Here is a 17,018-nt window from a genome sequence, read left to right on the forward strand (position 1 = left end):
ATTTTTAATAATCCCCACTCATGCCATTGCAGAGCAGGACTAAGAATTATGATTGAGAACACAGAGAAGCAGGCTAAAACAGCTATGTTTTATCCCATATACCAAGGCTGCTGGGGAATAATATGACTGTTTGCAGTGTTTAAAGATAAAAGCAGGAGGGCAAATGATTTATTTAAGCTAATATTTCCAGTACAAGGAAAACAGGTATGGAACACATAGCCTAAAAATAAGAATAAGATTTATAGGAACTTGATCCTAGCATTTAGAAAGAAACTTCACAACAAGAGTAGAGTGCAAGTGTCTGGTGAGATTTCCCCATTTTTCTTTCAACCTTTAGGGTGGAGTCAGTCTGTAGTGCAGGTGCCCTACTTCCTGTTAGAGCAAAGTCCTTCTTTTGGCTATAATTCCAGTTCCAAGTCCTGTATTTAAGGGTAAACTGTCACCCACAAATTGTGAAGTGACTGCAGGCTGGGGAGCAGGACGTGGTCCCACTCTACTCTGTTGTGTGGGTGTCAGTGGTGTCAATAGGTCCTTGAAAAGGCAGACATCCTTTTGTCCTGTCTAACACAGCTCCTGTCACTAAAGCACCCATCAGCATTCCACTTGATTCATGTGACTGTCGTTGATCCCAGTCCTTTGGTCCCAAATCTTGCACCGTTAGTGATGTCTATATCCATTGCTTCAAAGGCTCTTATTGTTGTGGTTTTTTTCCCTGCATCCATGATCAGTGGCTTAGTATTCATTCCCCTTTTTAAGGCTTCTCTGTATAGTCTCTTATGCTCTTTTTGCAGAACTGTTAGCAGGGATTTAGCCTTTGAAAAGGCTGAAAAGGAGCTTCCAAAATAGGTATGATGTTTCTGTGATAGTTTACTGAGCAAGAATTACTTTACCATTTTTGAATTTCCAGCCATCATAATTTACTGACAAATAGTTTCATTGCTGATGAGAAATGCCCAAACAGTTTGAGTAAGTTAAACATTACTTACATTGGAGTAAGTTAAACTCTTTGAGCGGGTAGTTTTCTTAAAAAACTTGGATGCTTTGGACATGGCAGCATCATTGAGCTATTTCCATCCAAGCTGCTGATGGAAAATGCATGACACCTAGGAATGAAAAGTTGCCTGGTCTTTATCTTAAAGGGTGGAAGTCTTCATGCTTTAAAACCTTTCACTTGATCTAGTAAACCTTTTCTTGAAAGGATTAATCAACCTACCATTCCTTTGTCATGCTCTTCATGGCCAGCAATGCAGCAGTAACACCTTTGGTGATTCAGACCAGCCAGGACAAGACTCACTTGTTAATTGACAGTCTGTGGAACTGCTTGGTTCACTATTCCTCACTACTGCTATTCTAATTCGGTTTTCTTTATTAGGTGTACAGGGGACTTTTCTTGCTAGCACAACTTATGGATGTCCATGAAAGGTCTTTTTAAAAAAAAAAATGGAAACAAAAAAGTGGAATCAGCCAACTTTAGCACTTAAGTCTAATGAAGGATGATTAAATTTTCACTTGATATTTTAGGGGTCTTTTCAGTGATGTGTTTAATTCTGTTCTTTCCAAAAGCAAAAAGTGTTAATTCAATAGTTTCCAAAAAAATTTGAAACAGCAGTTGGAAACAAGCATGGCCATGCTTACTGTGATCTAGTGAAGGCAGCTTTGGTACTCAGTTCACTCTTCTTCCCAGTATTTGTACCTTCTGAAATCAACCTCAAAATAAATAATAAATAATCATCCTCAAAATAAAGGGATGGGACAGATATACCCATACCAACATGGGTAGTAAGCAAAGAGTAAGACATAATGAGAAATTGTTAGTGAGTAGCTCTTGAGATGAGCTCCTCTTCTGCCAGGCTCATCTGTCCAGGCACACACGTGAAGGGGCAGGGAAGTCACAACATTATCATCTGCAGTCACAACATTATCATCTGAGCACTGCTGAAGCTTCAGCATTAGGTACTCTAGGGCCTTCTGTGTTGAAAACTTCAGAAAGGGGAAAGACAAACCCAGTCTGCTTCCCACATTTCCTGCTGTCCTGCTCCTGATCATGGCATTGTAAAGGAGAAACTGCCCCATCCACATGCCCTGGACATTCTTATAATACTATGTAATATTTTCTAGTAAAATTGAGTTGCTATTCCCTGTTTCCTCAGGGAGAGGCTTGTGTGCAAGGATCCAATTACATTTTTCTTGTGTGTCCCACTCTCCACCTCTGGATATCAGGTTCTGCAGTCAGAATTAGTGAATGGCTGTTTCTTCTGCCTCCATCAGGAGAGGCAGAGGTGGGAGTGGGGCAGTTCAGGAACATGGCTGGCCAAAACAGCTTGTCTTACCCTGTGGGGTTTGCACATCTCAGGAGTAAAATAGATGGGCATGATCTTTCTGAAGCAATCTCAGTTGCAGAAGGTAAGTAGATGTTTCACTTACTCTAGTAAACATTTCATTTAATTACTTAACTCTTAATTCATCATAATTAAATAGTCTTATCTGTAATTTAAACACCATCAGTTTGCTAATACTTTAGAATTAATCAATAGTCAGAACTGTAAATAACAAGGCATTACAAATTCCCAGTGTGTGTTGCCATGAAACAGGGTTTCTGCTTCTGCCACTTGCTGTCATCAAGGGCTGTTCTGTATTTCAGGCACTTGGGTAAAACCAAACATAGCATGAAGCAGACTATGCCTGTGTAATCAATTAGATTATTTCAAATTTCATTTACAAGATTCTAAATCTTATTTAGCATTTAAAAATTAGAATAAGTAAATGTAATAATCTCTGAGCATGCACTGGGTGAATTAATTGTAGAACTGAGCTCATTCCTATCCGTGACTCCTGCTTTATTCTGTATGAGTCAAAGAATATATTTGGTCACTTGAAGAACTTCCATCTTCTGCCTGTGATAGTATTTTAGGGTGAATTCACAGGTAGAGAGATACTGTTTTGAGGAATACAGGTGATACAAACTCTTTCCAGAAATTTGTGTCCACTTGATGGCCATCTTACCAGCACGAGGTTGGTGCTGGAAGAGATGAATTCTGTCTTTCATGACTCCAAATGTGATTGGAGGAAAAGTGCCTTCTGCTTTGCAGTTACTGCTTTCTCTGTCCTTAAGCTTTTTAAATTTTATGTGAACTAGTACAGTAACAGAGAAGAAAAGGGACAAAATCTTACGGTATTGTGCTCATTTTTAGTAAATACCATTTTTAGATGCTTTTGAATATATCCATTAATTTATGATATTTTGACCAAAAAAAAAGGTCTTCAGGCAGAGATGGATGAAGAATTGCAGTTTACTATAACATGTGGTATTAATACTCTTAGTTATTTGCAGTTTTGGGTGGCATAATCCAGTACTTATTTATTATTATCTTATTTCAAAAAGGCTTGAATCAAAGGGAAATATGAATGATGGAAATCCATTTGGAAAGCTGCACCTCTCCTTTAGCCACCTTAGCCTGTCTGATTGCCAGCAAAGCAGACTGGCAGTTCTTCTTAGGTTGAAGAAAGGCTCCTGGTGTAAGGACAAACCTTTGGTGTTCAGATATTTGCTTTAATTATTTCTTACATTCAGCTGCACGCACAGCTGCTGTCACAAGTTCCAAGACTGAGCTGCTGGTGCAGGCTTGTTTGAATGTTTGTTCTCCTGTGTCTGAACTGAACCTAGTCAAAACTCCTTGCTCTGTTTTTGGATTTTAAACAGACACTTTTTTAGGACCATTGAAAATTTTTTTTTTGTCCGTGTCTACCAGCCAGTTTAAAAATGTAAGAAGTCAGCAGGAGAAAATTACTGGCTTTATTCTAAAAGATTGGCTTTGGATTTGGAACAGTGTGAGCAGTTGAATTGCAAGAAGATATTTAAATGCCTACTGGGATTTTTTTTCCAGCTTTAAATAAAAGTATTAACTAACCAGTGTGCTGGCTTGCCTGAGGGCTTTGCAGCTCTGGCAGCACAGTTGGTTTAGAGCTGCTTTGTGTTTGGATACATGAAAATACAGCCTCTTGTGTGGCTGCAGTCTAGACATCACTCATGGGAGAAGCAGCTTTCAGAATTTCAGTACATGCATGGGTTGTGTTTGAGCAGGGCTGCTGGAAACCGGAGTGAGGAATAAATAAGCGTTTTGTTAGTCTGTTAGTTTGATATCAACAGCACAAACTGTATGGATAATTGCTGTGCAAAGGGCATTTCAAGTTAATTCCACCAGGGAGACTCCAGAAATAAACTCGGTGGTAGCAGCTTTGAAAGTCACTTGTGGCAGCTTTGAGTCCAAAAATAAACGCTGCACCCACGGCTCGTAAAACTGATGGAGCTGGGTATCATCCTCTGTCCCCAGCTGTGAAGAGGGAGGGCCTTGCACCATCTAGAGGAAAAGAAAGGATAGGCAAAGTGTTAGAAAAGGAACTGTGGATAAGACTTAACAAAATCTCATTTCCTGTGTTGGTTTTAAAATATGGCAGTGTAGATATTCGCAGATTCTGAAGTTATTTTTGCACTTCTTTCACATTACATGAGAAAACAAGGATCAGTAGTGCAGAAAATAGCCTAAGGAGGTGGTGGAAGTCGTCAAGAAGAAATGAAAGCTTTATGGAACAACTAGCCTCATCTGTATTTTCAAATATATCAATATTTAAATGTGTGTAGGTATATGCATTAATTTGTTCACACATCTTCTAGTCATTTATAGTATAGTGGGAATCAAGTGCTTGCATTTCTTTCCCTCTGAAGTACAATTTACCTTCACATTGAACAGTGGTATTTTAAAGGAAAACTATGGCTGTCTCTTTTAGGCCTTTTACGTGGACACTGGAGAGTAGAATCCAGGTTATTGAAGACTAAATGTAAATGTGAAACCTGCCTATTTGTAAAATGAGTGATCCTGTCTAGTGTTCCACACTCAGATCCATCCCTGGTTTATTTTTGTCCTTTCAGGGACTACTTGCATTCTAGTTTCAGAGTTGAAGCACCAAAATTCATTTTGTACCGATTTGAGGGGTTTTTCCTGTTTGCTTTTACTTTACTTTGAAACCTTACATGCTGGGAAAAAGCCATCTAAAGGCTGTGCTTCAGCTTAGGTGAGTTACAAGTTCAGTGTGTAAAAACTGGGTGACTAAATGGTTTGCTTTGTGCTCTGGGTTAACTTTTTGTGGTATCTGTAGGTTAGCACTGCTGTTTCAGAGTTTATATTGGCATCGTGGGTTTCAGGAATTGTTTCCCTTTGATAAAATAAGCATCCAGAAGCCCGCAGTTCTTCCGAAGAGCAGGAGGAGGGATTGCTTTTTGCTGCATACCCTGGTGACCCTCATCAGGGGATCAGCTTTAGGAAGAGCAGCTGAACACTGCTACTGTGAAAGGGAATTCCTGTTGATTTTGGAGCTTTTTTACTTTGTGGAATCGCTCGTGACTCATGTAAACTCCTTGCTGCTGTCTTCCTTGCCAGGCCCTGGGCGTTTGCAGTGGCCATGGGGATACGCAGAGTTCTGCCTGGGTCATTAATCCCCGTTCACTCGATGGGTGCTCACCTTGGGCAGCTTAACAATCTATTTTCTGCGTTTGGAGCTAATGCCACGCTGAGCCGGATTAGCTGTGCCGTGTGCTGGGAACAATGGATGGAGAGCCGGGCGTGTGCGGGGCTCCTGTGTCCCCTGCCAGGCCGGCTGGGTGGCCTCCAGTGCGGGACAGCACGGAGCCTCCTGGCTGGAGCAGCTGGGATGTGCTCCTGGGAAATGCCACCTGATGGATCTTCCTGTGGCTGGGGAGCTGTGGAGCTGTGCTGTGCCACCCTCCGTGCCACCCTCCTACCCCGGTGCCAGAGGTGCAGCTTAGCTGTGCTCAGCGCCGGTGGCGATTAGTGACGGGGGAAATGTGCTTCGGGGACACTTCCCAATGAGCTGGGCTCATTTCCCTGGTGAAGAGCTGCAGGACTGCATTCTGGCTGCTGTGCAGCACTGCTAGGGCTGGGAGCCTCGTCAGGAGCCTGGGGGAACATAACCCAGAGCCTGCTTACCTGGGGGGAACATGACTCAGAGCCCTGCTTACCTGGAGCCCATTCTGAGGTCCCAGTGCATTAGGCCCTGGGGCTGGTGTGACTGTCACCTGTCATTAGAGAAGTCAGGCGCTGAAATTTTAAGTCCCAGTGTATCTCTACATCTCTGTGCCATGCAGGGTAACATTTAAAAACTCTGTTCTTCAAGGCAGAAGGGCAGGGTTCCCTGAAAGGAAACGTTGTGTCCCATTTTGAGCACAAAAAATTGGATGTGAGAGGGGCATGGTGCACATGTTCTTTCAGCTAGCTCTACTCTCTCTTTTTAACTCCTCCTCTTGTATTTGAAAGTCTCCTGTCAGCACACTTGGTCTGGTGTACAGTAAAGTTCAGATACAGCAAAGTTCCTGAGAAACACTATCCATTCAAACCTTTTTTCCTCGATATTTTGAACATCTCTTCAGAAAGCTAACCTGTGGCATTATCCCTAAATATCATGGAAAGAGCATTGGAAAGTTTAGAGGAGTTGTTTACTTATCCTTGTTTGGCTTGCCTTGAGCAGCGCTATTATGAACTATAGGGCTTGACTGTATTGCTCAGCCACCTGGAGAAACATAAAGTTGGAAGTAATAATTTTTTTTCAGAATGTTAATTCTGTAATGTTTTCAAAGAAATTAAGAGAGGGCGGGGCGTTCTCAGGAAGCAGGGCACAGTAGGAAATTAAAATCCAGATTCACTGACCTTTTTAGCAAAGATCTTCTCATGGAATTAATCCAGCTTTGAAGTAAATTAATTTTTTTGAAGGATTTTCTTTTTGTACACGCACAGCTGTTTGGCTTTTCTCTCCTGACCCAAGTGCAGGGCAGAGGCTCTCCCTGCCGTGCCAGAGGCATTGCAGCGATAGCAGAGTGGGACAAACCCTGTGGTGACAGGCAGAACACGGTGCTGGAGTGCTCAGCTGCTTGGGCTTAGCTCCTGCTCCAGGTTTGGGTGTTCTGCATTAACAACAAAGGCAGTGGGCAGAAGGTGTCAGGCCACTGTCCCTTCACCACGAGATCATAGCAGTCCATGTCCTTCTCTGGGCCTCAATTTCCTGTTTTAGTGCTGCTAACAGTGTCAGTGTGCTGTTTCTGAAGTGTTTGGAGAGGAATTCTATGGATGGCATTAGAGCCGGGCAGTGGTAGACACCCTTTTCATCAGTTAAAAAAAAATCCTCTGAACTGGTCTCTGTTAAGAGAGAAGTGATTCCATCTCAGTCTTGTGTGGGCATTTGCTATTAGCCATCATGAGATGATTTAAATAAGTCTGGATTTGGGTGTGCAGCTCAGGTAGGAAAGGCTGTTTTGTTACAAACACTCCACCAAGGCAATGCCCACATTCCAGCCAAGCCGTTCAGATCAGTTAGACGATGTTGAAATTTCACTTCCAGTAACTTCAGCGTGTTAATACTGAAGTTAAACTTTGTTTTTATTAAGTTTTTCCAGTTGGTACACTGAGAAATTGAAAACCAGCCCTAAAGCCCAAGTCCTTTGTGTTTGCAGAGAAGGGGGATGCAGCCATGTGCTGGGCCACGTGCTCCCCGCTGCAGTTCCTCTGTTCCTGCACACCCGCTCACGTCAGCACTGCTGCTTGAAGGAGACTCCTTTGAAACTTCCAGCATAACCAGGCTCAGGAGGTGTTTAAAATAACTGTGATAGGAAAGCTTTGGGCTAGGAGTCACTTTGACCCGGAGTATCTCTTCGTAACTGGCAGTGCTGTAGCTCACTCAGTTTGGCCATTTGGGGTTTTGGAATGGTGTTTTTTCTATCATTTTTTGCCTTTTTGTCCGCTGTGTTTATCTGAAATATCTGCTGCAGCGCTGTGACTTCCTGCCACTCTGAACTCCGACTGTTTCCTTGCTTTAACTTGACCTCAGTACAGTTCTTGAGCAACAACAGCCTTGATTTTTCTTTCTTGAGCTGCTCACATCCTGACCCACAGACTCACAGAATCATTAATTGGAGAGGTACCTCTGGAGGCGTTGGTCTTTTGGCCACCTCTGAAGTGAAGCAGAGCTTGGATCCTTCATAACTCTGTCCAGCTGAGACCAGGACCTCTTACACCTACTAACCTGGTGGTGAAACTGTGTTTCTGATTTCTACCTTTGAGTGCATGAGTATTTCTGAGGAACCTTTCTGTGCTGTTTTCACTGCCTGGTTAATGAGGATTATACCCAGTGCTCAGGAAAGAGTGCTGTACAGAGAGGGTCTCATTGTAGCTGAGTGAGCTCTGTGTTGTTGGTGTGGTGAGAAAAGAGCTGCCAAGTCTCTGTGCTTCAGTGCATGCAGGTTTTCTCCTTGTCTTGCTGCACAAAAAGTGCAACAGTTTCTGCTCTGGGTTTGGTCCTGCCATGCAGCTGTGTGGCAGTGTGTGATCTATCCAGCTCATATAAAGCCAAGGGACTCCATCCCTTCTCCTTTTACTAAATTTTCATAGTTAGGGAAGTACATGCAGTATGAGAAGGTAATTCATGGCTGATGGGTTGAAGGTGAACTTTGTGTTTCTAAACATTAGGGAAGCTTGTGTTCACCAGTGCAGTTATCAAAACACCAACACTGAATGTTCATGAGCCGCTTGGTGAGAAACTCACTGACAGTCTCTAAACACTTAAATTAGTTGCCTTGTGCCCTACTTAGTTTGAATGGATAGAGCTGATAAATCATGTTCACGATTTTTTTCTCCCCTATGATTAAAAATCCCCAAATCGTATGTTTGCTGCTGCCACTTTAGAGTTCCTTTTGCCTTTTGGGTTTTGTTTTTTTTTTCTTTGCCATGAACCTGTTATTTCAAGCTAGTGCACTGTGAGTTTTGGGTAGAGAATTTGTACTTGACTTTGTGGCAGCCTAAGTGAGATTCTGCACAGATACAAAGCTTATGGCAGCAAGTGCTGTTCACATAGTAAGCTTTTCTCACTGTAAATGTCAACCTCTTACATAATGATTTAGTATATACACTGCTTTGATTAATATTCTCTTAAAAATGAAGGAAGGCCCATAAGATGCTTGTGGAGATGGTATAGTCTTACTTTGGGTTCAAAATGTCTTTTGTATTTGCAGATTCCTAAATTTTTTGTTGAATTCACTTTTTACTTGACCTCAATAAAACTTCTGTTGTTTATGGCTGCCTTCTGAGAAGTTTTGTTTCATACCTTATAAAGTTTGTTAATTTTTTTGCCTGGTCTGTGCTGCTGTTATGGTAGGGTATAGTTATGGGGTCAAGGTGTGTTTTGTTGGTAGCAAATCCTGTCTAATTCTCCCATAAAATTATTGAAGTCTCTCTAGAAGCAGGAGGAAGTTGTCCCAAAAGGATTTTTCTGGCTATGATGGCCACACTTGACTTGTTTTAGCTTAAGTTCATCTTTGACCAGCTTTGGATAATTACTCTGCTAATAGTTGTCCTGAATTTGTTGGGCTTCTCCTGCTTTTTGTATCCCATTACTTGTAGTATTGGACACAGAGCAAATTTCCTTCTGAGGTAAGCAAGCAGAGCTCTTTTTGTCTGGACTTCTGTTTGTTTTTGTTTTGATCTCTCAAGAAGTTCAGTTTTTTAGTAAAGTAGACTTTGATTTTACTTGATTTACCTTAAGGAAGGAGCAGCTTTGACCTCTCCCAGATTGCTGAGAGATGTGCTCTAAGGTGATTGTGCTGCAAAGCCTCAGGCATCTTCAAATTTCATTTTGTTACATCATTATGGAAAACAAAAGTCGCTTTTTAGCAAAACGTTCAGCTGAATCCAGGATTCTGGGCTCTGACTGCACTCGGAAAGTTGTTTTTTGAAGAAAGGAATGTGCGCTATTTTTATTTTATTACTTTAATATATATTTACATTTCCCAGAAGCATCAAGAAGCCCAGCCAAAATCGTCAGTTACCTCTGAAATGTTTTTTATGAAAGACAGAGTGTCCTTTGCACATCCCAGATCCTGAAGAGGGAGAGCGTTCATCACCTGTAGGACCTGAAACACGGGAGTGCCGCCAGCCCGGTCTGCCTGCGGGGCCCCAGCGGGTTCCCTCTCCCCGAGGAGAAGGCTGAATCATCTCGATGAAATGCAGAGATTATCAAGCTGAATTCCCCTTCCACACCTGCATTGAGTCTGCAGCCCTGTGCCTGTGGCAGATGCTGTCTGTTAAAGGCTTTGGCATTGCGGTGTGGCTGCGGTGCTCCCTATGGAAAGCCCAGGGAATGTGGGTGCGGGGTTGCTGCCCCAAGCTGGCCTTGCTGAGTCCGTGTGTCCCTGCCACTGCAGTGACCCTGCAGCTCTTCCCCCTGCTCCTGCAGCCCTGGTGCTGAGCCCAGCTGTGGGGGGCTGCCTGCGGGGTGGGGGGGCTCAGCTGCCTCCCCAGCAGGGCCCCACTGACCTGCTTAGGAGTCTTGGTCACTGGTTTGGCTTGTGGCAGGAGCTCTGAACAGAAATACCTTTGTGGGAGGAGTGGAATCAGTGCCAGTCCTCTCTAGCAGTGGTCAGGAGAGTCTGGCTGTAATGTCAGGTTTGTCACAGTTCAAGGTGATGTGGGGTCAGAGCTCAGAGAGCATGACCAGGGGCCCAGCCTTTGGAACCAGACAGGGTTAGGGACAGCCCAGCAGGGCAGAGCTCCCTGAGAAGGGAGGGAGTCCTACAGATCTGAATCTTACAGCCCTCACAATGCAAACTGGGAAGGAGCTGCAGGAGTTTGTGGGTGCTGGAGTGAGGGTGGCTCTGCGTCCCCTTTGTGTTTCCATCCTGGCCTTTGTGCCTCCTTCTCCTTATCCTTCGGTCTCTCTTTGCGTCAGTGCATATTTGAGGTGTGAAAAACAACAAGCAGTTCCACGGCTTTGGTTTAGGGGAGGCGCAGATGTTGGCTCGTCTGTGGCCCTGTGAAAATACGCCAGTGTTCCCGCAGAAGTCTGTGGGAGACTTGCTTGTGGGTGGGGATTTTTCATTTTGTTTGTTTCTCCTTCTTGTTGTAGAAGGTCAGTGCAGCATCAGCTCCCTCTTTTATCTCTGGTGCTTGGCTGGTGGCAGCAACAGAGTTTTGTAGACTCAGAAAGCAAAGCAGCACTTAGAAAGTTTACTGGAAATTACTGTGGATTGAAGTGGCTATGTCAGTTAATGAAAGAAGCTGATCTGGAAACTTAAAACCAACTAGCTTGTCATTTTTGGCTCTTGTTAAAACCTGCTTTGAGTTGTTATAGCTAGGATGTATTAAAAATATGCATGGGACAAGGTTGGTGTACCCTGACAGTATCATTTCTTTCTAGAAAAGCTGAGAAAAAGTGCTGCTTGCCAGAGACTTCACCTGTGTCATGTTTTAATATTTATCTAAATGTGCTATAATATTTAATACAATATTTAATATTTATCTAAAAAGATCCAACTTTATCTGCCTGGAAACCTTGCTTATTACATAACAGAACTGCTCAGAATGGTTTATTTGAGGAAAGTCTGTATGTTGGATATATACAAGGATAACCTGTAATACACTGGAAAAGGGGTATAGTTTCTTCTCTTCTGCTGACATAGATTTCTCCTGGCACTAGTAATCTTTGCAGTTAACAAAAAAAAAAATAAACATCTTACTTTTCCATAGTGAGTTTGCATTCTGAGGATTTCATGGTTTTATAAATTGTGCAGAGTGATGCTGTGTGTGCAATTCAATACTTGGTGTCGTTGGGCAGCTGAAGAGAGAAATATGGTTTGCCCATAGAGCAATGCTCCTATTTTTTACCACAACAGAGCAGAAATTCATTGGTTTGAGTTCTTTACTGTCCTTAATGACTTCAGCCTTGGAAAGACAGACCTTGCAGTACCGGTAGCAAAGCAATCTGTACTGCAGAATGTGGTCAGGCAAGGGGATGCAATTAACAAGTTCATAAGCACTGGACCAACTCACCCCACTGGATTTTCTTTTTGAGGAAAGAAGATCAGTAAACTGGAACTTAATCTCTCTTTGTAGGTGAAGTCTGTGATAAATCTGCTGTTTGCTGCCTACACAGGGGACGTGTCTGCACTCCGGAGGTAAAAATCAGTGGGCGTTTGGGAATAGGAAAGCTGCTTCTTTGGTTCCTGCTGTTGCTGTTTATTTAGGAGCACACACGTGCACTGTGTCTGTGTTAGGGACACTGAGCTGCATGAGCTAGAGATTGAATATGTTCACCCAAAACCCAACCAAAAGACCCAAATCTAACCATCAAAAAGGTACCCTCACACTATCCTGGGTCCCGTTGTATTCCATTTCTTTGGGTCACAGTAAAGCAATATATGAAACAGTTTTTTGGCAAAAAACCCTGTCTGTACTCTCACCTGCTTTAATATTCAATTCTGAAAGTGCCACAAAAATTCAGGTTGGAAAAGGTACATTGTTGTTGGACAGGTTAGGGACATCTAGCTTTGCTTTTTAAATCTGGAGGAGAATCTGGCAAAATTTACAGTAATAATGGTAGGGGAGACCAAATAAGCATTAATTTGGCTAGAATTTATCTAAATATAATTAGTGGGTGGAAAGAAGCGTATGGTTTAACTCTGTTGTCCCAGGGCATCAGAGTGTGAAGCAAGAACTCTCCCAATCCCTTAATGCTTCTCAGGATTTCCAGCCTTGTGAGACTTCCTGGGATTTTCTCACCTAGTATAAATTTACTTTGCCTCATGTGGCTTAGTTTGTCCATGTACAATTTTAAATCAGGTGTGTTGACTGTTACGTTTTCGGCAAAGATATTTTATTTTTGTGTATGGCAACTAAAGAGCAGAAAGAAAGTTAAGGCACTAAGCTGTTTTTTAAAGCCAAAGCCCCTTTCATTATCAGCAAAGATACCATGTGCTCGTGGTGCTGCTTACATCCTCCTGTTGAAGAGCAATGTCGTTCCATGCTAGTTTTGTAACCTGCTTTAAATTACGTAAGACTTGCCTCTGCAATCTCTTTTATTTTGTTGGGTTTTTTTTTTTAAGGTTTGCTCTGTCAGGAATGGATATGGAGCAAAGAGACTATGACTCACGGACAGCCCTGCATGTGGCAGCTGCAGAAGGTACTGTCTCCTCACACAGCATTTGCTGTCTGTCTGTCTGTCTGTTGGCTGCTTTAGAACATCCTTGCTGTCTGTGTGCGTACCTGCTTTTGTCTGTACATAAATGGATGTATAGAAATACATGCACTCACAAAGCTGCTTCTCCTGTAGGACACGTGGATGTTGTTAAATTTCTGCTGGAAGCGTGCAAGGTGAATCCTTTCCCCAAAGACAGGTGAGTGTTTTTAGTGCTGGTTTGGAGGAAAGATGCTCCAGTAACACTTCCCTGGTCCCCGTGAGGAGAGGCACCTGTGAAATAAGAGTGGAGTGTATTGAGCCAGTCCGCTGAAGTGGGGGAATGGGATCCTGCTGGTTCTCTGTAGGTTCTGCAGACTGAGCAAGCATGAAAAATGAACCACTAAACTTGCTGTTTCAAAGGTTATGCTCAGCTTAATGAAGTTCCAAAGTTACTGAACTTAGTGTGGTCTGTGTGCTGAACTAATAGTGCAGTATGTAAAGAGCTGGATTTGTGGTGCTTTTTGGCTCTTTGCTTAATGTGCTGATCCTAAAAATACTGTGCTGTTTTTTTGTAGGTGGAATAACACTCCTATGGATGAAGCTTTACATTTTGGACACCATGATGTTTTTAAAATTCTTCAAGAGTATCAGGTCCAGTACACGCCATCAGAGGATAACAACGATGGGAAAGAGAACCGAACGGTTCATAAAAATCTGGATGGCTTACTATAATCATCTTCAGCTAGATCCTAAGAATCAAATCACTTACCTATTTAATTGTGATATGCATAAGTAATGAAGAGCGTGTGTGTTTCTATCTGATAGTGGTATATATTTTACAGAAGTCTCTGTTACTTCAGTGTTACGTTACAGGAGTTTCTATACGCACAGGACAAATCCAATCTCTTCAAAAGAAACAAAACCAACTAAGAATCTCCCTCCATAATGTGAGCAATATTACCTCATGCTGCATATAATTGATGTATAAAAATATTTAGCTGTTGTTGGCTTTACTGTGCACTACTTAATTTATTTTTGTGTTCTATGTGAACTCTAGTCTGTGGTCAGGAACTTTTCTGCTGAATTTTTGTTTCTTTAACCCTCTGTTGCCAGTATGGCCAGGATGAGCCAGAGTACTGTCAGGTATGAGCGTCAGTGAGGTTTTTTGAAAGCTGAGGATGCTGATGTAGATTTAGGCTGGGTGTGTTAAGTAAGGATCTGCACTTATCTTTGGAAAAAAATAGAAAAAAGAATTCCACACAACCTTGTTTACATAATATAAATATCACAGAGTATATAGGTGACACTTGTCAATGGTCTAGGCTTGTCCTTAGAAATAGTCTTGTCAGGGAATGTGTTTTAAGGTTTGTTTGACCAAATGGCGTAGGGGAGTGTGACTTGTAGCACCGGTGTGTAGTGGGATTTTTGTCTTGGGAGCGTTTCTCTCAGTTCCCTTTGTCTTGCCTCCCTCCTCTCTCTCCATGTTCAGCTGCTAAAGTACTTCCCTGTGGCCGGGGAAAGCGGGTGCTTCCACTCCGTGCAGGTGTTCCTTGCAGGTATATTTGCACTACCCCTGGGGGGGCTGACAGGTGCTGCTCCTGGTGGCTGCACCAGGAGCCAGCGAGGGCAATGGAAGTGCTTGAAAGGCAAAGAACCAAACCAAACGTCAATCTGAGCTCATTTAGGCTTGTAGCAAGGAACACGGATGGAGTGAAACAGCTTTAAGGAGCATAGAGCCAATCAAAACGGGAGCAGAGCAGGAGATAAGCCAGGTTTTGGGGTATGTTCTCTTCTTGCACTGCCATCAACCAGGGAGCAGGATATTGCATCACTGGGATTCCCCTGGTGTAGGACAGGAGTTCAGCACCAGGAACACAAGTAAGTAAATGCCTTTTGTGATGAACGGTGCCGTTCATTGTCTCGCCACTGAAGCCAGCATGGCACGTGCCCTGTCGTGGAAAATGTAAATGCAGGTATTTGTAGTTTGCAGGAGTCAAATATTGCCACAGCTCCCTGTCCCATGTACATTTGCTTCTGCCAGTAGTGTGGCATAAAACCTCAGAAGTGAGCAGTCACTTAAGACATTCACAAAACACTACAGTTGTTGGACGTAGGCAAGGATTTTAGCACAAGAGTTTTAGGCAGGAATCATTTAGCACATGGAAAAGGAGATTGTGCTTGAGAGTTGTGTATATGGTGGTTTTTATCCTAGCACGTAGTGTACACACCATTAGTAGATCTCAGAGTTCAAATTTTCTGTGTTCTGGCACCAAAATCTCCTGAAATAATTCCCAGTTCCTTCCTAGAATGGCCCAAGCACTTTATAAAGATGATCTGAACCACATTACCCTCCCTTAGCAATGAGTATGCTAAGGCTTGGAGAGAAGTGACTTCTCCAGAGCGACCCAGCAGGTCAGTATAGTTGAGAATAAATCCTTTCAAGTTCCTGTACAGTCTCTTGTCGAAATGCCATACTGCCTCCCTGCAGGGAGGACAAGCCACGTGGAAAAGTGCTTGGTACTCATCACTAGCAGTGACTGTCTTCATCGTGATGAAATCCTGAAAGAGTCTGATAGTCTAAAGCCCTCAAATAGCATCTCGAAGCTGGCTGGCATGGTTATCAAACACTTTTTCTCAAGAATCCTCCTGTTCTTAAGCTGGTTGGGTTTGTTTTTTGGTTGTTTTTTTTTTTGGGTTTTTTGTTTTTTTTTTCTTCTGAAGATCAGCTATTTTTCTGAAGGCTTTTAACCCGTTCTCTTCACATCCTGTGTCACGGCCACCCCTGCTATAAGAACTAAATAAAATGGCATCTGTCTCTTTGTTGAGCCACATCAGTCACTGGATAGCACAAGACAACAGATTTATGGGCTTCAGTGTAAAGGAATATTTTCAGATGGATCCTAGTTCAGAATTAGGAATGTCAGTGCTAATGTTCCCTATTTTGCCCCTATTACAACACATGCTATAGCTTCTCAGAAAAATACCTGATTTAGCTTTATTTAACTGACATTGCTTTGTTCAAACTGGCATTTTAAAACATAGGTATATTATATAGTACACATGATATAAACAAACCAAAACCAAAAGGATTTTAACTGAGCTAACATTGAAGATCATAGCTGTCCCTAAACTTAATGCTTTCATACCGAGTGCTTTTAGCCGGTCTTAGCTTCAGTGCATTTTTGCTGGTTAGTTTTAGTATTTTCTCATTGTGAGAAGATGGATTATTTTGTAATGTCCAGTTCAGCGATGCAGCTACTTAGACATGGCGTTATTTATAAATATAAATATATGCAGTACATTGGTTTGGCTGTTTATCATTCATGACACTTGACATGTAGATTTTACAGTAAATAGCTTTTGGTTATCTTATCCAACGCTGACTTCCTTATGCTCCAAAGAAGATTCCCTCTCTCCTTTGTTTTTATGTCATATATGTTTCTTCTGTATCACAACCTAAAATTGTTCAGCTAACTTAATGCTTTGTACTCAGAAATATTGTGGTAGTCTTAGCATTAATTAGCCTATCTTTGTGAACAAACTGTATTGTACCAGATTTCTTTTTGCTTCAGAGCTGGACTATCCGTGACTATACTTACTGGCGGTGTACTTCTGGTCATTGTAACTGACTGGGCTGATCTTGACTTTTAGATTCTGTATTGTGGGGACTAGACAGTGATGAATGTATTTCTAGCAGTTTCCCATGAATGAATCTAAACTTGAGCTGTACTGGTTCTGAAAATGAAAGTTATTTATTTTAAGAAATAAAATCCAGATAGTGTTGCTTTTTACAGCATAATAAATGGAAATACCAAGATGATGGTGGTGCTGGTGGGTTTTATTGGTTACCTGTGGGAAGGCTGTCCTAGAAAACCTACTCTGGTCATTTCCATTGTGCAAAGCATACAGGAAATCAGAATGAATTTCTGTAATGTAACATTTTTCTGATTTTTGTTGGTGTTTATTTTGAAACCTACCCTGCCAGAGCTGTGTCCTTTCACTGGTTG

The 17,018-nt window shown here is 42.3% G+C and overlaps 1 protein-coding gene across 5 annotated transcripts in view; it reads left to right on the forward strand.

Annotated features, from left to right (window-relative positions):
- Window positions 1-16,828, forward strand: part of GLS (glutaminase) — a 60,209-nt gene extending 43,381 nt beyond the window's left edge. For all 5 annotated transcript variants that reach the window (XM_086898516.1, XM_086898520.1, XM_086898518.1 and 2 more), the window contains 4 exons: window positions 11,949-12,010; window positions 12,938-13,014; window positions 13,165-13,228; window positions 13,587-16,828. In XM_086898516.1, coding sequence (XP_086754642.1) covers window positions 11,949-12,010; window positions 12,938-13,014; window positions 13,165-13,228; window positions 13,587-13,743 — 360 coding nt within the window. In that variant the 3' untranslated portion in view covers window positions 13,744-16,828. The remainder of the gene's footprint in view (window positions 1-11,948; window positions 12,011-12,937; window positions 13,015-13,164; window positions 13,229-13,586) is intronic.
- The last annotated feature ends 190 nt before the right edge of the window (window positions 16,829-17,018 follow it).

This window comes from Cyanistes caeruleus, chromosome 7 (assembly GCF_971803275.1).
Source record: "Cyanistes caeruleus chromosome 7, bCyaCae1.hap1.1, whole genome shotgun sequence".
Taxonomy (NCBI): Eukaryota; Metazoa; Chordata; class Aves; order Passeriformes; family Paridae; genus Cyanistes; species Cyanistes caeruleus.